The sequence below is a fragment of the Nerophis ophidion genome, linkage group LG12, assembly GCF_033978795.1.
Source record: "Nerophis ophidion isolate RoL-2023_Sa linkage group LG12, RoL_Noph_v1.0, whole genome shotgun sequence".
NCBI lineage: Eukaryota > Metazoa > Chordata > Actinopteri > Syngnathiformes > Syngnathidae > Nerophis > Nerophis ophidion.
This window is the reverse complement of record NC_084622.1, coordinates 38,507,329-38,535,169: the sequence shown is the minus strand read 5'-3', so window position 1 is coordinate 38,535,169 and position 27,841 is coordinate 38,507,329. Positions and strand designations below refer to the sequence as shown.

Genomic DNA, 27,841 nt, shown 5'->3' with positions numbered 1-27,841 from the left:
GCTTCCAGATTGCGAAAGTAGAGCAAAGAGTGTCACTCCTACTCCTAAAGTGCAGCTGCACGTAGAAGTTTGTGTGGACAGTCACAACTACACCAGCAACAAGGAGGACCACCATGAAGGAAACCTTTTGCTTTCTTTTGACCCTCTTGTTTGCATGTGTTGCTGCAAAAAGTGACGGTGAGTAGCAGTATTTGTTTGACTTGTTTGTGGGTTCTTCCGAGGATGTTGTAGTCGTAATGATTTGTGCAGTCCTTTGAGACATTTGTGATTTGGGGCTATATAAATAAACATTGATTGATTGATTGATTGACTTTGCAGAAGTGGTTGATGCTTTAATGCCTTTATAACTCATTTGTGTTTCGATGTTCCAAGTGTGTTTTTAATCTAAATCTTAGTCCTCCACTGTTGCTGAATTGTGTGTGTCCAAAGGCCATGTGGGTGTTGGCCAGCTGCCAACTGTGCAACTTGATTACTTTTCATATCATCTAAAACTGGAATACTTAACGGATATGATTTTCATTAAATCTCCTCTTACTTTGTCTTTAATCAAATGTTATTCTTTTCCTATACGTTGATTTAATTTTTACTCCTATTTTTTATTGTTAACATTTAATTTGTTTTCCTAACACTTGATTGTGCAGTACTTTTTTTTACTACTGTTTGATTGTCAGTGTTTTTTTTAAACACATTTCTTTTTTCTTGTCTGCTTTCCATCACTGATTGATGTGCAATTGTACCTCAGCTTACAAGCTTAATTTGTTCCCTGACTGAGCTCTTAACTCAAAACACTTGTATCTGAAATCAACAGCAATTGAAAAGGAATTAGAGTTAATTTAATCAGTGCTTGCCCCCCCCCCCCCCGCCAAAAACACAATGTTAACACGTAAAAAATAAAAACACACTTTTAGATAAGAATTATTGTATATAAACAATACAATCAAATGTACTACTAGCTACTGTAGTTTTATGAAGTAATGTAATAACAGTGAACAGCATTTACCTTGGAGAGTGAACTTCTACAGTATTTGTTCCGAGATGCTTCTCTGTCAAACACACCGTCAGCAGCCTTTTCATATATTTTATATCATCGACTCTTTCTGCTTCAGTATGGTGCACACCAGCACTGCTATGCCACACACCATGTTTTTGATTGTTTATTTATGTTGTATTTATTACTATTTTTTGTTTGTCATTATGCTCTACTTTTGTTACTGTATGTAAAAACCTGCAATGCAACAACACAATTTCCCCATTGTGGAATAAATAAAAGTCTATCCTATCCTAATATTAATGGAACTGGTTAAGCCTGTCAGCAACAAATGCACCATGACTATTAGGTTTGCTGTAGGGCCTGTGTGACGCAGCTCCCCGATAAGGGATTGGCCATAACTCCAGCCCTACGAGGCACCTGTGATTAAGGGCTATACACTTTAAATAAACTTTGATTGTTAATTGACTTTTTACCCATTCACCTGATGAAACTCTCCCTAACGTCTCTGTAGCAGATTAATGTTAGTGTAAACCAGGGGTCACCAACGCGCACCAGGTTGCCCGTAAGGACCAGATGAGTAGCCCGCTGGCCTGTTCTAAAAATAGCTCCAATCGCAGCACTTACCAGTGAGCTGCCTCTATTTTTTTTAATTGTATTTATTTACTAGCAAGCTGGTCTCGCTTTGCTCGACATTTTTAATTCTAAGAGAGACAAAACTCATAGAATTTGAAAATCCAAGAAAATATTTTAAAGACTTGGTTTGAAAAAATGCATTAATTTTTTTCTTTGCTTCTTATCACTTTCAGAAAGACAATTTTAGAGAAAAAATACAACCTTAAAAATGATTTCAGGATTTTTAAACATACCTTTTTACCTTTTAAATTACTTCCTCTTCTTTCCTGTCAATTTAAATCAATGGTCGAGTAAATAAATTTTTTTTATTGCAAAGGATTATATATAAATTTTACTTTAATTCTTCATTTTAGCTTCTGTTTTTTTTGACGAACAATATTTGTGAAATATTTCTTCAAACTTACTATGATTAAAATTCAAAAAAATTATTCTGGCAAATCTAGAACATCTGTAGAATCAAATCGAAATCTTATTTCAAAGTCTTTTGAATTTCTTTTAAAATTTTTGTTCTGGAAAATCCAGAAGAAATATTGATTTGTGTTTGTTAGAAATATAGTTTGGTCCAATTTGTTATATTTAACAAAGTGCATATTGGATTTTAACCTATTCAAAACATGTCATCAGAATTCTAAAATTAATCTTTATCAGGAAAAATTAATAAAGATGTTCCAAATTTTTTTTTTTTTTAATTTTTTCCAAAAATTTGAATTAGCTTTTTTTCCTCTTCTTTTTTTCGGTTGAATTTTGAATTTTAAAGAGTCGAAATTAAAGATAAACTATGTTTAAAAATTTAATTTTCATTTTTTTTTCCTCCTCTTTTAAACTGTTCAATTAAGTGTTTTTTTCATCATTTATTCTCTACAAAAAACATTCCGTAAAAGGAAAAAAAATGTACGACGGAACGACAGACAGAAATGCACATTTTATATATATATATATATATATGTATATATATATATATGGATAGATTTATTTATTAAAGGTAAATTGAGCGAATTGGCTATTTCTGGCAATTTTTTTTAAGTGTCTATCAAACTGGCAGCTTTTCGCATTAATCAGTACCCAAGAAGTAGCTCTTGGTTTCAAAAAGTTTGGTGACTCCTGGTGTAAAGCAACCTTACCTGACCTGTGCAGTAGGTGTATGACCAACCATGTATTGCAAGGCTGTCCAAACTATTGCCGTGACCCGAACATTCCAACTTTGACCTATAAAAACGTAAAATGCCTCTCAACTTCTATCGGAGTGTGTTTGTGCTGATTTGTGTGCGTGATTAAAAAAAAGACAAGATTAGAAGAAGATAGGAGGACCAAGGGGGGTCTTTTGATAAGGGCTTGGAAAGATGAACCTAGTTGCGTGATTGGCCACAGAAAGATGGACTCAGCCCGGTGATAGGATTAGCAAAGATGGTTTCGCGGAGACGATTGGCTGCCCCAAAGCTGTCTTATTCACATGCATGCTCCATTTCGAGGAAGGAGGAAATATGAAGGAAGACAAGATTGTTTTCTAATGTCTCCATGGTTTGGTTTAAAAATGTTCGTGACTTATGCAGATCCCAAATACCCAACAGCAGGTACCACACGGCAAAAAGTCAGTGTTCAAAAACGAAAAAAAAAATAAATTAGGGGTATTTTATTTGAACTAAGCAAAATTATCTGCCAATAGAACAATGCGTGGGTTCCCTCCGGGTACTCCGGCTTCCTCCCACTTCCAAAGACATGCACCTGGGGATAGGTTGATTGGCAACACTAAATTGGCCCTAGTGTGTGAATGTGAGTGTGAATGTTGTCTGTCTATCTGTGTTGGCCCTGCGATGAGGTGGCGACTTGTCCAGGGTGTACCCCGCCTTCCGCCCGATTGTAGCTGAGATAGGCGCCAGCGCCCCCCGCGACCCCGAAAGGGAATAAGCGGTAGTAAATGGATGGATGGATGGATGGAACAAGACAAGGGCTTCACGGTGGCAGAGGGGTTAGTGCGTCTGCCTCACAATACGAAGGTCCTGCAGTCCTGGGTTCAAATCCAGGCTCGGGATCTTTCTGTGTGGAGTTTGCATGTTCTCCCCGTGAATGCGTGGGTTCCCTCCGGGTACTCCGGCTTCCTCCCACTTCCAAAGACATGCACCTGGGGATAGGTTGATTGGCAACACTAAAATTGGCCCTAGTGTGTGAATGTGAGTGTGAATGTTGTCTGTCTATCTGTGTTGGCCCTGCGATGAGGTGGCGACTTGTCCAGGGTGTACCCCGCCTTCCGCCCGATTGTAGCTGAGATAGGCGCCAGCGCCCCCCGCGACCCCGAAAGGGAATAAGCGGTAGTAAATGGATGGATGGATGGATGGAACAAGACAAGGGCTTCACGGTGGCAGAGGGGTAAGTGCGTCTGCCTCACAATACGAAGGTCCTGCAGTCCTGGGTTCAAATCCAGGCTCGGGATCTTTCTGTGTGGAGTTTGCATGTTCTCCCCGTGAATGCGTGGGTTCCCTCCGGGTACTCCGGCTTCCTCCCACTTCCAAAGACATGCACCTGGGGATAGGTTGATTGGCAACACTAAAATTGGCCCTAGTGTGTGAATGTGAGTGTGAATGTTGTCTGTCTATCTGTGTTGGCCCTGCGATGAGGTGGCGACTTGTCCAGGGTGTACCCTGCCTTCCGCCCGATTGTAGCTGAGATAGGCGCCAGCGCCCCCCGCGACCCCGAACGGGAATAAGCAGCAGAAAATGGATGGATGGATGGATAGAACAAGACGATTTGGCTTGTCAATATTTTCCAAAACAAGTAAAATGAGCTAACCTCAATGAACCCCAAAATACCTTTTAAAACAAGTATATTCTCACTAATAACAACTGTACTACTATACGAGTACATGTTTTCTCTTGTTTCATTGTAAATAAAACAGCAAAGTCCATTTGGCTGTCATCTGTTTTAATATGAGACACAATTGTGTCAAAATCATGATTTTTTTTTTCATGTTTGAAATAAGAAATTATTACTTTAAAAAAGTAGTTTAATACTTGTGAGTGTTGACACAGTTTTGCAACAGTTGATATTCTGAATTGAAGTATTTATTTCAAACCTGCACAGTACAACAACACGTTTTTTTTTTACATCTTGGCAGATACATTTGTGCAAGGCTTGAAAAGGGTTAGTTTCAAGCATGTTTCACTCAATATGGGTCATAAAATTACTTTAAAAAAGTAGTTTAATACTTGATATTCTGAATTGAAGTATTTATTTCAAACCTGCACAGTACAACAACACGTTTTTTTTTTTTACATCTTGGCAGATACATTTGTGCAAGGCTTGAAAAGGGTTAGTTTCAAGCATGTTTCACTCAATACGGGTCATAAAATTATTACTTTTAAAAAGTAGTTTAATACTTGTGAGTGTTGACACAGTTTTGCAACAGTTGATATTCTGAATTGAAGTATTTATTTCAAACCTGCACAGTACAACAACACGTTTTTTTTTTTACATCTTGGCAGATACATTTGTGCAAGGCTTGAAAAGGGTTAGTTTTAAGCATGTTTCACTCAATACGGGTCATAAAATTATTACTTTAAAAAATTAGTTTAATACTTGTGAGTGTTGACACAGTTTTGCAACAGTTGATATTCTGAATTGAAGTATTTATTTCAAACCTGCACAGTACAACAACACGTTTTGTTTTTTTTACATCTTGGCAGATACATTTGTGCAAGGCTTGAAAGGGGTTAGTTTCAAGCATGTTTTACTCAATATGGGTCATAAAATCTCAGCAACAAACTGTAATATCTTACTGAGATCATTGAGGACCGAAACCCTTAAAACAAGTAAAACACTTTAACATAAATCTGCTTAGTGAGAAGAATTATCTTTTCAGACAGAAAATGAGCAATTATCACCCTTATTTGAGATATTTTAATCTTACTTAGATTTCAGTTTTTGCAGTGCAACGGGTAAGAAATGTTGGATTTGCTTGATAGGGCCCAAAAAGGCTGAATGAATCAACTGGGGCTAAACAGATTTCTTACAGGGCTATAGCCCCTCTAAGCTTGGTGTAGAGCAGGGGTAGGGAACCTATGGCTCTAGAGCCAGACGTGTGGCTCATTTGATGACTGCATCTGGCTCTCAGATAAATCTTAGCTGACATTGCTTAACACACAAGTAATGAATAATTCCGCTGGTAATCACGATGTGAAAAAAAGCGTTCAAAATATAAAACATTCTCATGCATTTTAATCCATCCATCCCTTTCTACCGCACCTGTTCAAGAAATAACAATTTTATTAAAAAGAATTAGAGACTTATTATACGCTAAAAATGTTGGTCTTACTTAAAAAAATGCACGCATTTAGTTATATTCAGTGTTGAAAAATATGATATGGCTCTCACGGAAATACATTTAAAAAAATTTGGCTTTCACGGCTCGCTCAGCCAAAAAGGTTCCCGACTCCTGGTGTAGAGCCATCACTGACACAATTGATTTATTTATTTAATCTTTATTTATTCAGGCTAAGACCATTAGGAATATTTTCTTATCTGCCAAGCTGACTAAACAAATAAACAGCATATAGATGACAGAGATGTTGAAGTGTGATGATGCTCTCTCATCCTCTTGTTTACAACATAAATGAGTGCTATGTATGGATCTCCACTGTTCAAAAACACTCTTAATGTGCGATTGTAAATGTGTTGGAACATAAACAAATGTTTAAGATGGAAACTTTTAAAAGGTAATAAACTCTTACTATATACCGTATTTTGCGGACCATAGAGTGCATCGGATTATAAGGCGCATTGCTGATGAATGGTCTTTGTTTGACCTTTTTTCATATATTAGGTCCACCGGATTTTAGAGTGCAAAAGGAGTCATTATTATTATTTTCTAAATGTAAAACACTTCGTTGTGGTTTTCATAACATGTTTTATTTGGTCAAAATGTTGCATAAATTATGTTTTACAGATAATCTTCAAGCCGCTTTCTGACAGTCGCTTCCAGATGCGCCGTTTTGTGGGCGGTCTTATTTGCATGGCTCAACTTCGGCAGCGTTTTCTCCCTGTCATCTTTGTTGTAGCGGTGTAGCGTGCAAGGACGGGAGTGGTAGAAGTGTCAATAGATGGAGCTAACTGTTTTAATGACATTCAGACTTTACTTAAATCAATAACGGAGCAGCATCTCCTTATCCAGAAACAACCCCACCGGAAATGTGTCCCGTGAAAAACCATCCGACCGGAACGCTAATAACTTTGATTCAATTTGATTAAAACTTTTATTAGTAGATTGCAAAGGAAGAGAATACATTATATGAAAAAGTACAGTTTACACAGTAGTGAAGTGAAGTGAAGTGAATTATATTTATATAGCGCTTTTTCTCTAGTGACTCAAAGCGCTTTACATAGTGAAACCCAATATCAAATTTTTTACATTTAAACCAGTGTGGGTGGCACTGGGAGCAGGTGGGTAAAGTGTCTTGCCCAAGGACACAACGGCAGGGACTAGGATGGCGGAAGCGGGGATTTCAACCCTCAAGTTGCTTGCACGGCCGCTCTACCAACCGAGCTATACCGCCCCAAGAAGCAATTACATATCTAGAAGATGCAATTACATATCTAGAAGATAAATGGTATTTGTTGTTCTTTTCCAAATAGTACAGTACATATTCCGTACAATTGACCACTGAATGGAAACAACCGAATACGTTTTTCAACTTCTTTAAGTCGGGGTCCATGTTAATCAATTTAACTAAATTTCTTTGGGTGAATAATGTAAACTCACTACACCGGTATGTTTTAGCGCGTTCATGGCGAGTTTACTGACAGATATAAGTAAGAACTTCACCCTACTTTATATTAGAAATGGCAACAGCGGAGGATGAATGTCCTATAACAAGACAATAGAGAAAAGAAGAAGCTTGTGGCTATGGTGTCGGCGCGGACGCGCACAATTTTTCAGGATTTACGCAGATTCCAAATGTCATGGTCCACGTCTTGGACCAGGTCATATTCTGGGTTTTGTTCTGTTTTGTTGTCATCCTGTGTTGTATTTGACGTCTCTGGTTCCCGGTGGCACTTCCTGTTTGGTTTCTGTTGTCATGGTAACTCGTTAGTGTCACCTGTCTCTGGTTTGTCGTCACACACCTGATTTGTGATTATCTCCTTATTTAAGACCACCTTTGTTTGACACTCGTCCTTGGGACTCTTGTTTGCTCCCACGCAACAGTTGACGCCGCTCGTCCTGCATTGTGGTAAAGACTACTTTTGTTACTTGTTAGCTTCCACGCTATTCTTGTTTTGTTTATGTCCCTAGCTTCCACGCTAGCGCTTTTTGTTCCTTCTAGCTCCCACGCTAGTTCTGTTGGTTTTTGGTAGTGCCTTTGTGCAAGTGTCTTTGTTTCTAGTTTGTTATATAGTATAAATAAATTATTATTCCTACCTGTACGCCGTGTACATCTTCGCTGCACCCACGGGAGAACGCAAACACCGCCACCGACTTAGTCAATTTAATTATAGTACTTGGTAAAAGGTTTATTTTTAAGGCCAAAAATAGATATTCACTTAGTATTACTTTCTTTAAAACATTTATTCAGTATTTTTTAACTTTAGAAAGATACATGATTGACAACGATAATGATGCCAAAAAACATGAAAAAAGATTGGAAATCCTTAAAGGCTTATTATGAAAATGTAATAATGTTTATAGATATGCAACAACAGCAACATATATGCTATCTGTGGTTGTGTTCCCTTTTTTTGAGTGTACAAAATGAAAGTGTGTGTTGAATCTGACTTGGACATAATATGGACTATACACAAATGCTTTTTATGAAAATGTAATTTTGTTTATAGCTTGTTTCCCTAATTTTTGTTGTTGTACATGGATGAGGGTGTGTGTTGCTGAGGCCCACTTTGACATTGTCTGGACTGGACCTGGTTTTAAAAACCTTTTAGACAAGTCTAATTCCATTAACAACCTGGTCTGATGAAGATAAGGTTATTTTTTATTTATTTTTTTAATAAAATAAAATGAGATTAAAAAAAAAGGAAAACAATGACATTTTTTTTGGATAAAAAAGAAAGTAAAATCATATAAAACAATTACATAAAAAATAGTAATTAATGATAGTGTTAGTGGACCGGCGACACACACAATCATGTGTGTTTCAGGGACTATGTCCCTTGCAGACTGTGTTATATATGTTGTGGGAACCAGCATTTTGGTAGCAAAAAGAAACAACCCTTTTTTGTGTGAGTGGGCGTGGCTGGGTGTGAATGGGGGAGGGAGGGGTTTTCTTTGGGGGGTTGATGCACTGATGGAAAGTGTATTTTGTGTGTTTTTGTGTTGATTTAATAAAAAAAAAAAATAAATAAAAAAAAACACCGCCACTATGCCAGCTAAGCGTCACATCAAATACAGATCAGCAGGTACCAAAAGGTAAGAAACGTTGCTTTTGCATAAAAAAACGCAAGATAATGTCTTACCTTATACACACACCATAACAATACTCCGTATGTTTAAAGCGCATACAATCCTTCAAGCAGCGCAGCTTCATATCATTTTGATAGATTTTTGAGCGCCGTGTGTAATGTTCTATATGTTCAATGAAACATTTAAAATATTGGTGTTGTTTACTTGAGACCCATCATAGTGCAGGTTACACTTATTTCTTATATTTGACTGCCATCTACTGGTCACACTTATCATTACACCATGTACCAAGTAAAATAGCTTTGAGGTGGGTGAGCTCAACCAAACTTACATTAAGCGCACCGTGTTACATTGATTGATTGATTGATACTTTTATTAGTAGATTGCACAGTACAGTACATATTCCGTACAATTGACCACTAAATGGTAACACCCCAATAAGTTTTTCAACTTGTTTAAGTCGGGGTCCACGTTAATCAATTCATGGTACAAATATATACTATCAGCATAATACAGTCATCACACAAGTTAATCATCATAGTATGTACATTGAATTATTTACAATCCGGGGGGTGGGATGAGGAGCTTTGGTTGATATCAGAACTTCAGTCATCAACAATTGCATCAACAGAGAAATGTGGACATTGAAACAGTGTAGGTCTTATTTAGTAGGATATGTACAGCCAGCAGAGAACATAGTGAGTTCACATAGCATAAGAACAAGTATATACATTAGAAGTACATTTGAGTTGTTTATAATCCGGGGAGATGGGATGTGAATGGAGGAGGGTATTAGTAAAGCGTTGAAGTTGCCTGGAGGTGTTGTTTTAGAGCGGTTTTGAAGGAATATAGAGATGCACTTACTTTTATAACTGTTGGGAGTGCATTCCACATTGATGTGGCATAGAAAGAGAATGAGTTAAGACCTTTGTTAGACGGGAATCTGGGTTTAACGTGGTTTGTGGAGCTCCCCCTGGTGTTGTGGTTATGGCGGTCATTTACGTTAAGGAAGTAATTTGACATGTACTTCGGTATCAAGGAGGTGTAGCGGATTTTATAGACTAGGCTCAGTGCAAGTTGTTTTACTCTGTCCTCCACCCTGAGCCAGCCCACTTTGGAGAAGTGGGTTGGATTGAGGTGTGATCTGGGGTGGAGGTCTAAAAGTAACCGGACTAGCTTATTCTGGGATGTTTGGACTCTAGATTTGAGGGTTTTGGAGGTGCTGGGGTACCAGGAGGTGCAAGCGTAATCGAAGAAGGGTTGAACGAGAGTTCCCGCTAGAATCCTCAAGGTGCTTTTGTTGACCAGAGAGGAGATTCTGTAGAGGAATCTCGTTCTTTGGCGCACTGTCGAGTTTTGAGGGGAAAAAATATATTTTAAGTGCGCCTTGTAGTCTGGAAAATACTGTATATGTGTCCTTCTTCTGCCATTTAGTGTCTACTATTAAGTCTGTAGTCTAAAATGAGTAAAACATCAACACAGTATTTCCATTTTTGTTGAAATGTTGTGCTTCTTAAAATATTGATAACAAATTCCTCAAATCACAAATTGATTCAGTTTTGCTGAAAAAAATTATTCTAATGGTAAAAACATTGCAACTTTTGCTGCAACTTTCTGCAAAAGAGGAAGGTATAGGCCACAACAATCACGGGAAAAAAAATCCTGCAAAATCCTGGAGGAACTAGATAGATAGTTCTTTGATTCCTTCAGGAGAGTTCCTTCAGGAAAACAACCACAATCCAATCTTTAGGCAGGGGTGCTTAGAATTGTCCTAACCCACTGATTGCAAACGACGCAAGGATTCTGACTCAGCACTTTTATCTTGACAGCACCCATAGTCCACACAGCGCTCGGGAGCCTGAAAGGTGACTATGTGAGTGTGAAGGGGAAGGAGACTGGGGTCTATGCCTACCTGAGTGTCCCCTTTGCCAAGCCCCCCCTTGGCCCTGCTCTGAGACTGTCTGCACCCCAGGATGTGGACAGGTGGGAAGGTGTGAGAGACGCCACCAGCAGCCTCCCATGTAAGCGTTACTTAAGTATACTCTTAACCAAAATCAAGTCATTTAAATACATAAAGGTATGTTTTTTTGCCCTGTCATGTGTTTTTATGCATTTGTAGATAAAAATATATTTTTTTCCTTTTCAGGTGCATGCAAAGTAGACAGATTCTTCAAGATGTGTCTGATCTGCTCGGCGGGTTAATTACAGAAATTCCTGACGTTTCCGAAGACTGCCTTTACCTCAACATTTATACTCCTGAGAGCAGAGCTCATGATGCTAAACTCCCAGTAAGAACCCCTTGGTACTAGTTTTAGACTGTTGCTTAGTGGTGGACACTGGAGTTTGTTTATTAAGATCCCCATTGGCTGCTGCCATAGCAGCCGCTGTTCTTACTGGGGTCGGAAATTTCAAAAAGGCTTTTACACATGCACAACGTTAAAGGCCTACTGAAATGAGATTTTCTTATTTAAACTGGGATAGCAGGTCCATTCTATGTGTCATACTTGATCATTTGGCGATATTGCCACATTTTTGCTGAAAGGATTTAGTTGAGAACATCCACGATAAAGTTTGCAACTTTTGGTGCTGACAAAAAAGCCCTGCCTCTAACAGAAGTCGCAGACGATGACATCACAAGTGTGGGGGCTCTCACATATTCACATTATTTTTAATGGGAGCCTCCAACATAAAGTGCTATTCGGACCGGGAAAAAACAACAATTTCCCCATTAATTTGAACAAGGATGAAAGATTTGTGTTTGAGGATATTTATAGCGACGGACTAGAAAAAAAAAAAAAGTTAAAAAAAAAACGCGATTGCATGGGGACGGATTCCAATTTTTTTTAGACACATTTACTAGGATAATTGGGGGAAATCCCTTATCTTTCTATTGTGTTGCTAGTGTTTTAGTGAGTTTAATAGTACCTGATAGTCGGAAGGGTGTCTCCACGGGTGTCTTGACGCGCAGTGTCTCAGGGGAGTCGACGGCAGCTATGGACGGCACAAGCTCAGCTTTTCTCCGGTAAGAACTGACTTTTTAACCACAAATTTCTCACCGAAACCTGCTGGTTGACATTCGGTAGGGATCCATGTTCTCTTGGCCGCGGTCTGATCCATAGGAAAGTTTCACCTCCAGGAATTTTAAACAAGGAATCACCGTGTGTTTGTGTGGCTAAAGGCTAAAGCTTCCCAACTCCATCTTTCCACTGTGACTTCTCCAATATTAATTGAACAAATTGCAAAAGATTCAGCAACACAGATGTGCAAAAAACGGTATAATTATGCCGTTAAAGCAGACTACTTTTAGCTGCGTGTGTGTGCAGTGCTCATACTTCCTAAAAACCTGTGACGTCTTGCATACACGTCATCATTACACAACGTTTCGAAGACGAAACTCCCGGGAAATTTAAAATTGTAATTTAGTAAACTAAAAAGGCCGTATTGGCATGTGTTGCAATGTTAATATTTCATCATTGATATATAAACTATCAGACTGCGTGGTGGGTAGTAGTGGGTTTCAGTAGGCCTTTAAGGCAAAAAGGAATATACACTTTCATACATAACAGATAACTCCACAGTCAAAATAAAACTGCTCCATGTTCGGCTGGAAAAGGATCAAATGGAAAAGGTTGTTTAGAAACCAGAACATACACCAAGAAGCAAAATAAATAAGTGTAAATTGTAGTTAGTACTGTCAAATTATTTTTTTTAAGTCATATTATATATATATATATATATATATATATATATATATATATATACACACACATATTAATTGCAGGTTATTGCTCGCTTGCACAATCTAAATTAAGGATAGAGCCCAACATTTTGACACAAAAGCAATTTTATTGTCAGAATATCATCTCAGAACATTTAAAAGTTAATCAAAAGTGTTACTTTGTTCAAAACTTGGCAACAGTTTCATCTAAATTCCCATTGGAGTGAATTTTGAAGTGAATTTTGCCAGCGATTAATCTGCGTATAAACATGATTACTAATAATCGTAATCATTATTTTGGATGGTCCTAGTACATGTATAAAGTCTTAATTTTATTCAAAAAGTTACTGAATTCATCATTCCCATCATCAGAAATTGAAGAAAGAAATTCCAAGCCCCCATTGCTCTCTATTGCTGCGTCATCTGCATTAAATTAGTTTGAGGCAAGAGGTATCAAGAAGCGACTTTCTGTTGACTGACACGTGAAATGTTGTATGTTGTATAATATTATTGGCTTTCTTATTGTTTGAATAGTTTTTCTAACAAAATTGAAAACCGTAAAATCAATCCGACCCTTCACATTTAACCAAGCCTGATTAGAAATGTATTCGTATAACACACGTTCTAAATGGACGACACCATCAGCTTCATTTTGAGCAACATACAGTCACAGGACAATGATTTAAACGGGACAAAACTGATTATTCAACCAGCATTTTCATAATACTATTAGCTAAACATTTTTACAGTGCTTTATTACTGCCATAGTTCTGCCAATTTTCAGTAAAATGTTATCAATTTGGCTGTTCAAATTTAACATACTGTTTTCCCTCACCACACTGCGCTTCAAATATTGCGACTTAGCCAAATTGCAGATTTTTTATTTATTCATTTTTAACTTAAATGAAGTATTTTTAAGCAGATACATAGCTAAATAAACTAAAAGTATCTATACTAGAGTAGTATTGGCTACTAGTGGAGAGTAAACCAATTAGAGCAGCGGTGTCAAACATACGGCCCGTGGGCCGGATCAGGCCCGCCAACAGGTTTTAACCGGCCCCCCTGATGAGTTTGCCAAGTATTGAAATGAGGTGCTTTTTTTTTTTTTTTTTTTTTTAAATGAAAGAAGCTGCTGTTCTGAATGTGTCCACTGGATGTCACAATAGCAATTCTGTTAGGACCAGCAAGAGGTACAAAGTAGAGCGAGGAAACTTAAAACCTGACGTTTTGTGTCTTCCGCTTCAAACACATCGTTTTTTGGCACCCTTACTCCCCAATAATGTCTTTGGGGGGGTTTTAAGATTAGACGGTAGTATCTTGTGTACTCGAATAATCAACTTTTACCTTGGAAATAATGTTTTGTCTTGAAAATCAACTTTTACCTTGAAAATCATTTTTTGTCTTAAAAATCAACTTTTACCATTGCAAGATGCCTCGTTGTCGTCATTTTTCCATAAAAATAACATTAATAATAGATGGATAAAACTATTTTCTATACACCCAAAACGTTTCGGAATATCAGAGCCATTAGAGGCGGCACATGGACCAAACCGGTGAAGTAAGGTGTTCTACCAACGGGTTCTAGGATTACCGCCACGACAGACGCCAACTAAGTGATGAAAATATAGTGAGAAAACTTAACCCTGTTGAATAGTTTTTACCTCCGATTCTCACGGTTTGTTGAGTTAACTTTGGATTGATACGTGGACATGACAAAGGAGGTGTTCGATACCTCGAAGAGTTCACATGTGTTTTTTGTTCAATCCCAGAAAGACTGCAATTTAACGTTTAATCCTGGCTTTGTAGATAAACTGAGACCACGTCTAAACTCATTGTGTTTTTGAAACTGCACCAATTTCCACAGAATTTTCCAAAAACTTGAAGTGTTTTTTCCAGAGGATTATTTGTGATTTATACATTTTCACAATGTGTGTTTGTTCTATTTTTGGCCAAAGTAAACAACCTGGAGTTGTCTTTATTTTGAAGTTATCATGCCATGATTTTACCATTCCGCCCCACTTGGGAATGGATTTTCCTCCATGCGGCCTCTGAGGTAAAATGAGTTTGACACCCCTGAATTAGAGTGTGCTGTTGAGACTTGTGGCCACTGATTGGCTCAGTCTCAGATAGCATTACTATTCTGAAATAAAAGAGTGTAAAGGTGACCAAAGTGTTATTTCATGTCTAGAGGGCTCTCATATTGTTGAAAAATGTATTTAGAAGGTCATAAACAGGCTTTTTATGCTCTTGCTTTGAAAATATTTCATTTAAAATTATTGATTCCTACTTTGCGGAAATTCATTCATCACATGTCCTGAAACTATTAACTGCGATAAACAAGGGACGGTTGTATTGTCCACATTGACACCGAGTAGCTTTATTTCAGTAACCCGTTTAATGACAGAACTGCCCATTGTCAAATTCAGCACAGCTCATTCTTTTAAAATATATTTTTAACATACATTTACTGTTCTCTGCAAAAATAATCCTTGTACCGTATTTTTCGGACTATAAATCGCAGTTTTTTTCATAGTTTGGCCAGGGGTGCGACTTATACTCGGGAGCGACTTATGTGTGGAATTAACACACACGTATAGCATGTTATAGTTATTTGAATGACTCTTACCATAATATGTTACTTTAACATACCAGGCACCTTCTCAGTTGGTTATTTATGCATCATATAACGTAGCTAAGATAGGCGCCAGCGCCCCCCGCCACCCCAAAAGGGAATAAGCGGTAGAAAATGGATGGATGGATGGATGGATAACGTACACTTATTCAGCCTGTTGTTCGCTATTCTTTTTTTATTTTAAATTGCCTTTCAAATGTCTATTCTTGGTGTTGGGTTTTATCAATTAAATTTCCCCCCAAAATACGACTTATACACCAATGCGACTTATATATCAATCAATCAATCAATCAATGTTTACTTATATAGCCCTAAATCACTAGTGTCTCAAAGGGCTGCACAAACCACTACGACATCCTCGGTAGGCCCACATAAGGGCAAGGAAAACTCACACCCAGTGGGACATCGGTGACAATGATGACTATGAGAACCTTAGAGAGGAGGAAAGCAATGGATGTTGAGCGGGTCTAACATGATACTGTGAAAGTTCAATCCATAATGGATCCAACACAGTCGCGAGAGTCCAGTCCAAAGCGGATCCAACACAGCAGCGAGAGTCCCGTTCACAGCGGAGCCAGCAGGAAACCATCCCAAGTGGAGGCGGATCAGCAGCGCAGAGATGTCCCCAGCCGATACACAGGCGAGCAGTACATAGCCACCGGATCGGACCGGACTCCCTCCACAAAGGAGAGTGGGACATAGAAGAAAAAGAAAAGAAACGGCAGATCAACTGGTCTAAAAAGGGAGTCTATTTAAAGGCTAGAGTATACAAATGAGTTTTAAGGTGAGACTTAAATGCTTCTACTGAGGTGGCATCTCGAACTGCATTCCAGAGTACTGGAGCCCGAAATGAAAACGCTCTACAGCCCGCAGACTTTTTTTGGGCTTTGGGAATCACTAATAAGCCGGAGTCCTTTGAACGCAGATTTCTTGCCGGGACATATGGTACAATACAATCGGCAAGATAGGATAGAGCTAGACCGTGTAGTATTTTATACGTAAGTAGTAAAACCTTAAAGTCACATCTTAAGTGCACAGGAAGCCAGTGCAGGTGAGCCAGTACAGGCGTAATGTGATCAAACTTTCTTGTTCTTGTCAAAAGTCTAGCAGCCGCATTTTGTACTAACTGTAATCTTTTAATGCTAGACATGGGGAGACCCGAAAATAATACGTTACAGTAGTCGAGGCGAGACGTAACAAACGCATGGATAATGATCTCAGTGTCTTTAGTGGACAAAATGGAGCGAATTTTAGCGATATTACAGAGATGAAAGAAGGCCGTTTTAGTAACGCTTTTAATGTGTGCCTCAAAGGAGAGAGTTGGGTCGAAGATAATACCCAGATTCTTTACCGTGTCGCCTTGTTTAATTGTTTGGTTGTCAAATGTTAGAGTTGTATTATTAAATAGAGTTCGGTGTCTTTTCCTTCTTTATACACATTTTCGGCAGGTGCGACTTATACTCCGGAGCGACTTATATTCCGAAAAATACGGTATTTTCTTCAATCCAATGTTCTCTCCGTTTTAGATTGGCATCTAAATTGTTTTTAAGTTTGATAGTTATGTGCCTTGAGTGAAGGCTGAAAAAAAAAAGCAGACCAAAAACAAATACAGAAAATTCTCAGGAGGGTAAACCAGAACCAAATCTTTTTAGTACTCATTAAAATTTCATTTAAACATTTGAAAAAGCAAAATATAAGTATGTTTTGTCTTTGTTTGACCAGGTTATGGTGTGGATCCATGGTGGCGGGTTTGCTATTGGATCAGCTTCATCGTATGATGGATCTGCCTTTGCTGCTTATCAGGATGTGGTGGTGGTTCTGATCCAGTATCGCTTGGGAATTTTGGGCTTTTCCAGGTAAATGTTATTGTAAAAGCAGCCAGAGAATATCGGAGTGACTACTTTCATTAAGAAAAAGGAGAGTGAAATTCAATGAAAACACAGGAGCCAAGGAGAAATGTGCAACATTTATTTATCCTCCTGTATTTTACCACTGATTCTGTTCATGGTATCATATTTTTTTACGGTCACAGTGTATCCTGTTTGCTAAATGCAAAGTATTGAATGGGGTAAATGATTGTACATTATGGGAATTCATCGCACATTGTACACCGGATTAGATTAGATAGTACTTTATTAATTCCGTCAGGAGAGTTCCTTCAGGAAAATTACAATTTTCAGCACAATCCCATTCAAGATCAGACAAACATTACAGGGAGACAGAACAGGATCGCTGACGGGTCTGCCGGCTTCCAGCGCCCCTTACCAAAAAGATGACATACAGGTAAACGGGGTGGGGGGGAGTGGATGGGAGAAAAGAATAGAAGATTAAAATAAAATAAAAATCGGTCTTGGCCTGGGCCCTGGAGTGGGGGTGCAGACTGAGCCCAAGGGGAAAATAAATATTAAAAAAAAACAACAACTCATAGCCATAGTACACATCCCTCTTCCATGTGTGTAAGAGGGAAACATCAAAGAACACAGAGGACATTAAAGACATTAAAGCAGCAGATACAAGCAGACACTTCTACATACAGCTATGAATAAAAAGTAAAAGAAACATATCCACTGTGGTGGCCTCTGCGGTGTTCCACGCCATTGTCCGCTGGGGAGGAGGGAGCATGGCCAGAGACAGGAGCAGACCCAACAAAGCAACCAAGACAGCCGACTCCACTCTCGGCCAGTGTCCAGTCCGCATGGGTGAGCGAGGATACGTCCAAGGTGACTGAGGTGTCCGACACCTGCTCACCCAGCCAAGACACCGCGAAGCCTCTCCGTCCCAGCGCTCAGTGCCAGCTCCGCAGCCTTGTCCCCTCATCCGCATCTCCTCCAGTCCCTCCAAACTCCGCAGCCCTGTCCCCTCATCCGCATCTCCTCCAGTCCCTCCAAACAGACTCCGGTGTAGCAGAGACCCAGCAGCTGGTCTCCATGGCCAAAAGGCTCCCGGGAGGCAGATCCAGAAGTCCACAAAAAAAGCACCACAGAGGTCACGAAAGTGCCACCCCTTGTCACACAGTCCCAAAGGGTCCCGGACCAAAATGCAAAAAAGATATATAATAACACATGAAAACAAGAGGGAAACACAAAAGGATGACACAAGAGCACAGAGCTCCTGCCTACAGCAGCCACTACAGCAGCGCCATCTTGGGGGAAAAAAAAAAAATGATGGATGAAATTATCGTACAAATACAATATTTAGTGTATGTTTTTCCACACTGTATGACACCACTGTAAAAATGTGCGATGCCAGGGGGGCACGTGTGAGTTTTTTTTTTTTTTTTTTGCCGTACCAGAATATGATGACACGTATGAAGCACTTGGCTTCACTGTAACCACGTTGGGAGACGAGGAAAGACTACTTAATCGGTTAAAAAAACATATGGTCTTTTTTCTGCAACATCCAGGTATATATTGATGCTTACATAGGTCTGGTGATAATGTTCCCCTTTGATGTTAATAAGCAAACAATTTTATGCAGAGGTATAGTTGTAATAATTTTATAGACCAATTATACTATTTATATTCGCAATGGAAAGTTCTGCCCCAGCCACCCAGAGATAGAAAACCCACTTTTTGTAACGGTATAGTGAGAGGAGACGTTACGGAGGCAGGAACGTTGTTAGCTTGCAACGTGTTTATTAATATACAAGAATAGTGTGACTTATCCACATATATTGTGTGACTATGTGTAGTGATTATATGCATTGTTTTACCGCGTGGTGTTGAGATCAGTGCGGAAGTCCAGAAAAGGCAAGGCAGGCTCGCATGTCCAAGGACAGGCAGTGGTCAGTGACTGGAGCGAGGCGTCGCTGTCTGTGAGGTTGAGATCCGAGAAGGCAGCAGGAAGTCCGGAGGGGACCCGGGAGACGAGACACACAGTTCGAAACCAGGGAATGACGAAGGGCTGCTAGATGACGACACAGGACAAGACAAAATGAGCACAACGGAGGGGAAACACAGAGAGCGACGAAGCACATATAGGCAAGGAAGCAGGAGACGTGTAAGGCTTACTGTACCGGTACAAGTAGCTACGTTCTGGCACTGGAACGCAGGAAGCGCTGGTTTCTGAAGGCAGGGATCTCATCAGCGTCAGGTGTGTTGATTGTAGAGCCTCCTGCAGGAGACGAACGCCCGTAGCAGAGTGAGAGGCGGCAGGTGTTTGAACCATAACATTTTTAAAAGAAAGAAATACAATTGTTAAAAATAAACAAACAAAAAACAAGATGCTTTTTTTTTTCTTAAATGCACCCTTTCAATAGGTTACTGTATCTTCAAAAGGGTTTTATTTTACCAAACAAATCTAAATAAACTGTCCACTTCAGCCATCTTTTCTTCAACCTTCAAATGTATTGTGAGGTATTTTTCCATTGGCCGTATTTCCTTTTAAAATTACCAGCCGCACATTCTCATCTTGTGATGGCTTTCACAGAAGCTGTGAAAAGCACCTGAGCTGTCTTTTCGTAACTCTGACATTTGCAGAGATTTTGATGCAACTTCAGAAGCATATTTGTCCACATAGCCGTGATCACATTGTACAGCCTAATAAGAGTTGGACTTAATGGGTGCTGTGCCAGGAGTATGTTTGACGGACGTGCAACACTGATTGGTGTGTGATGTGTGTCTCATGTAGCACAGGAGATGAGCACATGTCCGGTAACTTTGGCTTGCTGGATCAGGTCCAAGCACTCCGCTGGGTCCAGAAGCACATTCACAACTTTGGAGGAGACCCATCTTCTGTGACCATATCTGGAGAGTCTGCTGGCGGAGTGAGCGTTTCCCTGCTGGTGAGGATCAACTTCTTTGTTCAGAGTGGCGCACGTTCACAGAGACCCTGATTGTGGTTTGATCCCCAGCTTCTCTCACCTTTGTCCCACGGCCTGATCCACCGAGCCATCGCTCAAAGCGGCACTGCTGCAATGGACGCATTAGTGACGAATGATCCTCTGCCCGTAACCAAGGTTGATGCATCTTCAGTCAAAAATAGTTTTGGGGTTTCACGAGGTCATGTTTAACCCAGTCCTTCGTGTTCTGCGTCTTCAGGCTATCGCCAATAGAACAGGATGTAACATTGAGAGTACACAACACATCGCTGACTGCTTGAAAAACCTGGATCTGGACACCATTTTGAAAATTACGGAACAGGTACGCAGGATGGATTTAAACTTGTGAGAAATTAAACACACCATTTACAAACCTGTTAATGACAAAATAGATCAACATACATTATTGTTAAACATATGGTGTGAATATGGAGAAGGGGTTAGAATTGAATAAGTGCTGCTTTTTTCTACTTTTTTTCCAACCAAACAAATAGTATCATACATTTTTTTTTAAATATGGTGCTAATTAATTAGTAATGGGCATGGAGAAAAAGTTGGATTAAATAAGATGTGCTGCTTCCTATTCCTTTTCAGACTAAACAAAAATAATGTAGGAGTATATGTGAAAATATGATGCAAATTAGTTATTACATAAAAAAGTGGGAATAAATCTGATCCGTTTCTTTCTACTCCTTATCAGACTAAATTAAGGGTCAACATGGAAAAATATGGTGCGAATGCATTATTAGTAATGGGCATGGAAAAGGGGTAGGAATGAACAGCTTGCTTTTTTCTACTCTTTTTTTTTTTTTTTTTTTTTTTTTGGACTGAACATAGTGTAAATGTCAACTTGTCGTCACCACATCTGCGGTCCCCTCCAAGGTTTCTCATTGTCATCCCATTGGGTTGAGTTTTTTCTTGCCCTGATGTGGGATCAGAGGCGAGGATGTTGTTGTGGCTTGTGCAGCCCTTTGAGACACTTGTGATTTAGGGCTATATAAGTAAACATTGATTGATTGAATGAAAATTCCAAATGACCTAATATTTGCAAAAAATAGTTTTCCAGTTCGAACGTTAAGTATCTTGTTTTATCAGCGTATTCAATTGAATATAAGTTGAAAAGTATTTTCAAATCATTGTATTCTGTTTTTATTTACGATTTGCCAGCTTCATTGGTTTGGGGTTTTGTAAATAAACTCTGCTTCTTCCTACTCTTTTTTTTCAAAATAAGCAAATTGTGTAAGTCATGTAAAAAATATGGTGTGAATTATTAATAATGAACATGGAGAAAGAGTAGGATTGAATAAACTCTGCTTCTCCCTTTTAGTAAACATAACATTTATTCAAATTCAAGATGGTAAACATATGGTGCCAATGAAGTATTAGTAACAGGCGTGGAGAACAGAGGATTAAATCAACTTTGATTCTTCGAACTTCTTTTCCGACTAAACATGAATCGTGTAAGAGTTGTGTAAAAATATGTTGCAAATGAATTATTAGTAATTGACATGGAGAAGGTGTAGGATTAAATACGGTCTGCTTCCTTCTCCTTTTCAGACTTATCAAATGAAATATTGTAAGAGTCAATTTATTAAACATACTGTATGATGTGAATGAATGATCTTTTATGGGCACAGAGAAGGGGTAGGATAAAACAGGCTCTACTTCTTCTTACACCTTTTTGAACTAAACAAAAAATATTACTCTAAGAGGTAACACGTAAAAATGTTAATGAATCATTAGTAATGGGCATGGAGAAAGGGTGGGATTAAATAAGATATTCTGCCTACTCCTTTTCATACTAAACGTGAACTATTGTGAGTCTTCATGTAAAAGATATGGTCTTTCGCCTTGTCCCCGCAGACGAAGCGGGGACAAGGTGAAATCACAAAGCCCCCAGCCCATTCCGTCACGTACTGTGCGTCCTGGACCTGCTTTGCATAATATATGTGACCACACCTTTTAGAGGCGGCCTCAGTGATGTTGACTATGTAACTCTTAATAAATAGAGGGAGGCGGGAGCTCGACCTTAGATCATAGGGCGAGACTGGGACTAAGTGTGCAGCGCCATGCGTTCTCCTCATGAGCTAAATTGAACTCTGTCTCTACATGGTTCCTTTCTTATTGTCTGATTAATAGATGTTATCACTGTTTGAACCTGACAGGTCTGAATTAATTTGCACAAGTAGAAACAAGAGAAGAGGTAGGGTTAAATAAGATCTGCTTCCACGTACTCCTTTTTGGACTAAAAAAAAGAATTGTTTAAGAGTCACCATCAGAATCAGACTAATCTTTATTAGCCAAGTGTGTTTTACACACAATGAGTTTGACTTGGTACTGTGAAATGAAGTGAATTATATTTGTAAAGCGCTTTTCTCTAGTGACTCAAAGCGCTTTTACATAGTGAAACCCAATATGAAAGTTACATTTAAACCAGTGTAGGTGGCACTGGGAGCAGGTGGGTAAAGTGTCTTGCCCAAGGACACAACGGCAGTGACTAGGATGGCGGAAGCAGGGCTCGAACCTGCAACCCTCAAGTTACTGGCACGGCCCCCCTACCAACCGAGCTAAACAACCAAATTACTGTGCTCTCTTTGTTCAATGCAAGTAACAAAGAAAAACACAACAAATTAATTCTAAGTAACAAGCATGGAGAAGGGTGAGGATTAAACAAATTCTGCTTCTTCCGACTCCTTTTCGGACATTGGAAATTGTGCAATTGTGATGTCCCTCAATGTAACTTGTTCAACACAAATATTTACAATTTGTGTGTATTAAAATTGCTGACGATGTTGTCATTTTTCTTCTGGCTGCTGTCTCTTATCTTCCCAAGGAAAAAACGATGAGAATTAACATTAATATCGACGGAGTCTTCCTGAAAAAACCTGTGAATGAGCTGTTTGAGAAACAGGAAATTCTGAAAGTACCTTTCATGACTGGTGTCAACGATCACGAAGGCGGCTGGTTGCTTCCTGCTGTAAGTGCCATCCATTCAGCTTGTGCCCAGAAGTTGCAGTCAAGAAAAAAACCCTCATATTTCCTTTTTTTTTTTTAGTTCATGGCTCCTCCAAACTGGACTGAAGGAATGGACCGAGAGCAGATTGTTAACGGGTTTTCTGTCTTTAACTCCAAAGTAAGAAGGTTCATAATATTCTGTTCCTTTGTGTCACTGCTCCTTTAGAGTGTTTTTCTATAAACTGTCTTTTCCAGCCTGAAGAATCCATCATCACGGATCTGTTGGTAGATGAATATGTCGGAGTTGGCGAAGACCGTGTAAAAAATAGAGATGCTTTTACCGAGATGCTGGGAGATATGCTGTTTGTCATTCCTGCCATTAAGACTGCAAATGCTCACAGAGGTATTTTTTACATAGGAGTACAGAAAATGCTGTTCTTTTTGAAGACGCTGCATACACTTTCTGCCTCATAGATGCAGGTGTCCCAGTGTACTTGTACGAGTACCAGCATGCCCCTCACTTTTTGAGAGCTCGTAGGCCAAGCTTTGTTAAGAGTGATCATGGAGACGAGATTTTCACCGTTTTCGGATTTTGCTTTACCACGACCCACATCCGATTAACTGGTGAGATCTTAAATGCTGTCTGTTTATTGTTTTTTGTATTAATAATTTTTCTTTTAGATGCATGTCCGGAAGAGGAAGAAGTACTTAGCAAGACTTTGATGAGTTACTGGGGTGCCTTTGCTCGCACAGGGTAACAAACCAGACCTGGTTGATCACGTTGCAAAGCGGGAATCAAGCATTAAGACGTCTTCTTGTTGCATTTATGTAGGTCTCCTAATGGGGATGGACTTGCTCACTGGCCAAACTATGGAGGAGAAGAACACTTCCTGGCAATAAGTGAAAAGAAGCAAGTCACTGGTCAGCACTTGAAACAGTCTCGCTTTGTCTTCATGACTCAGATCCTGCCAGAGAAATTTCGACTGCATCTGGAGAAGCTGGAGCGCAGTGAACTGTAGCAGACAGACATCATTTCAACCCGATGATCGATCGTGATGCATTTACTGGAGGTGGTTAAACTGATGAACAATAGTTAGGTAGATACTTTATTGATCCTGCAGGAAATACTAAAAAATCAATGCAATTGTATGAAAGTTTGAAAAAAGATATTTTCATTGACTGTAAGAGACGTGCACTTTTTAGTCCTAAAAATGCTATTCCAAAAAAATAAAGAATTGAACGGGTAAACTTAAATGAAATGTATCATTTATATCGGGGGTGCCCACACTTTTTCTGCAGGCGAGCTACTTTTCAATTGACCAACTCGAGGGGATCTACCTCATTTATATATATCATATTTATTTATTTATGAAAGAGACATTTTTGTAAACAAGTTGAAAAATGTGTTTAATGATAATACAAGCATGTGTAACACATATAGATGTCTTTCTTTCACAAAGACAAGAATATAAGTTGGTGTATTACCTGATTCTGATGACTTGCATTGATTGGAATCAGACAGTAATGATGATAACGCCCACATTTTCAAATGGAGGAGAAAAAATGTTGTCCTTTCTGTACAATACCACATGAAAGTGGTTGGTTTTTGGCATCTAATTCATCCAGCTTCCATACACTTTACATGAAAAACATTGGCGGCAAATTCCGTAGCTTGCTTGATTGACATTCACTGCACCCGAGGGTCTTGTGAGATGACGCTGGCTGCTGCCAGTTCATTATTATGAAAAAATGACAGAGAGGAAGGCGAGAAACACTTTTTATTTCAACAGACTTTCGCGCCATCCCTTCCGTCAAAACTCTAAAGGCCGACTGCACATTTCCTATCTTCACAATAAAAGCCCTGCTTCATGCTGCCTGCGCTAACAAAATAAGAGTCTCGGAAAGCTGGCGTGCACAAGTGATGTGCACGCCAGCTTTCTGAGGGATCGATTGTGCACGCCAGTTTTCTGAGACTCTGTATTTAGTTAGCGCAGGCAGCATGAAGCAGGGCTTTTATTGTGAAGATAGGAAATGTGCAGTCGGCCTTTAGAGTTTTGACGGAAGGTACGGCGCGAGAGTCTGTTGAAATAAAAAGTGTTTCTCGCCTTCCTCTCGGTCATATTTTCATAATAATGATCTTGCAGCAGCCAGCGTCATCTCACAAGACCCTCCGGTACCGTGAATGTCATTTAAGTGACGTCTTGGTAAAGATTGATGATCACTAATTTTTTGGTCTATTTTTTTTAAAAGCCTGGCTGGAGATCGACTGACACACCCCCCGCGGTCGACTGGTAGCTCACGATCGACGTAATGGGCACCCTTGATTTATATTATTAAAGGCCTACTGAAACCCACTACTACCCACCACACAGTCTGATAGTTTATATATCAATGATGAAATATTAACATTGCAACACATGCAAATACGGCCGGTTTAGTTTACTAAATTGAATTTTTAAATTTCGCGCGGAAGTATGGTGCTAAAACGTCGCGGTATGATGACGCGTGCGCGTCACGTTACGCATTGTAGAGGACATTTTGGTCCAGCACCGTTCACAGCGATAAGTCGTCTCTTTTCATCGCATAATTCCACAGTATTATGGACATCTGTGTTGCTGAATCTTTTGCAATTTGTTCAATTAATAATGGTGACGTCAAAGAAGAAAGATGGAGGTGGGAAGCGGTGTATTGCAGCCGCCTTCAGCAACACAAACATGGCCCGTGTTTCCTTGTTTCTTTGTTTACATTCCCGAAAGATGGAGGTGAAGCTTTACTATGAAACAGAGCGGTCAAGCAAACATGGTTCTCTACCACATGTCAACCGGCAGGTTTCGGTGAGAAAATGGTAATAAGTCGGCTCTTACTGTTAACATGAGCGGAGAGCTGGCGTAGTTCCTCCTGCACCTGTCAAAGAGGCAGCTGCGGACTCTCTTGCCTCCTCCCACCGGCCGCCCCCGTCCGTCGGAAGCTTCCACCGTGGAGGAAGCATCAGCTGCCTTCGCCTCGTCGAGAAACGTGGCTTCCCTCGGAGACACTGGCGGTCACCACACACGCGGCCACACCCCTCCGACTTTCAGGTTGTACAGGTAAGACAATATAATCTCACTAAAACACTAGTAACACAATAAGCAGATAAGGGATTTTCCCAGAATTATCCTAGTAAATTTGTCTAATAACATCTGAATCGCTCTGCCATCTATTTTTTTTTCTTTTTCTTTTTTCTTTCTAGTCCTTTGCTCTCATTTCCCTCATCCATGAATCTTTCATCATTGTTAAAATTAATGGGGAAATCGTCGCTTTCTTGGTCCGAATCGCTCTTGCTGCTGGTGGCCATGATTGTAAACAATGTGCAGGTGTGAGGACGTCACGCGCACATCGTCTGCTACTTCCGGTACAGGCAAGGCTTTTTAATTAGCGACCAAAAGTTGCAAACTTTATCGTCGATGTCCCCTTCTAAATTATTTCAGCAAAAATATGGCAATATCGCGAAATGATCAAGTATGACACATAGAATGGACCTGCTATCCCCGTTTAAATAAGAAAATCTCATTTCAGTAGGCCTTTAAATATTGTAAAAGAAAAAACATTATGTATGTTTCAAGCGGCCACAGGAGAAAAGCCAAAATGCAAAATAGGAAATCTAAAAATATTAATATAAAAATACAATAACACGCCAACAGAACAAGAAAATACATTTGAGTTGACAGCAAACTAACGTAACATTTGGTATTTTGACAAGTCAATTGGTCTCGTTCTGACGACGAGAAGTTGTCTAACATAGAAAGTGTTCATTGAGAAAAAAACTTCATTTGAGTACAAAATAAGTATATTTGGGCATTAAATTTTGCTTAAATTTCACTTTTTGCATTGTAGCTTGCACCAAAAATTAATTTTTAGAAGTAAAGATGCTTATCTCGGATGCAGTTTTTTTTACTCCATGGGACTTTAGGTAAAAAATATATATGGCCAAATGGGACAAAATTAAATCTTTAAAGAATTACTTAAATGTGTCATTAATAATAACCTACTCAGTGGCCTCGTGGTTAGAGTGTCCGCCCTGAGATCGGTAAGTTGAGAGTTCAAACCCCGGCTGAGTCATACCAAAGACTATAAAAAAATGGGACCCATTGCCTCCCTGCTTGGCACTCAGCATCAAGGGTTGGAATTGGGGGTTAAATCACCATGAATGAATTCCCGGGCGCGACACCGCTGCTGCCCACTGCTCCCCTCACTTCCCAGGGGGGTGAACCATGAATACCATGAATTGATTAACGTGGACCCTGACTTAAACAAGTTGAAAAACTTATTCGGGTGTTACCATTTAGTGGTCAATTGTACGGAATATTAGATAGTACTTTATTTATTCCGTCAGGAGAGTTCCTTCAGGAAAATTACAATTTTCAGCACAATCCCATTCAAGAATATGTACTGTACTGTGCAATCTACTAATAAAAGCTTCAATCAATCAACCAACAAGGGAATGGGTCAAATGCAGAGGACAAATTTCACCACACCTATTGTGTGTGTGACAATAGTTGGTACTTTAACATTAACTAACTTTAACATTAATAATTAATCAAATCAACCATTTGAATCATCAAAAAATAGAATTGATTTCATTATTTCACTGAGAATACATTTGATAATTTAAATTATTACATTCATGATTATTGAGGTTTACCAATGAAACATTT

At 39.3% G+C, this 27,841-nt stretch overlaps 1 protein-coding gene across 1 annotated transcript; it reads left to right on the top strand.

Moving 5' to 3' along the window:
- The first annotated feature begins 13 nt into the window (after positions 1-13).
- On the top strand, positions 14-24,395 carry LOC133563412 (fatty acyl-CoA hydrolase precursor, medium chain-like). The gene is given in 14 exon segments (XM_061917534.1): positions 14-177; positions 10,853-11,026; positions 11,029-11,044; positions 11,170-11,311; positions 17,096-17,229; positions 20,003-20,156; positions 20,226-20,330; positions 20,413-20,514; positions 23,026-23,169; positions 23,248-23,325; positions 23,403-23,550; positions 23,622-23,771; positions 23,829-23,901; positions 23,980-24,395. Coding segments are annotated over 14 exon segments (1,671 nt in total). The 5' UTR covers positions 14-113; the 3' UTR covers positions 24,167-24,395.
- Positions 24,396-27,841: the final 3,446 nt, after the last annotated feature.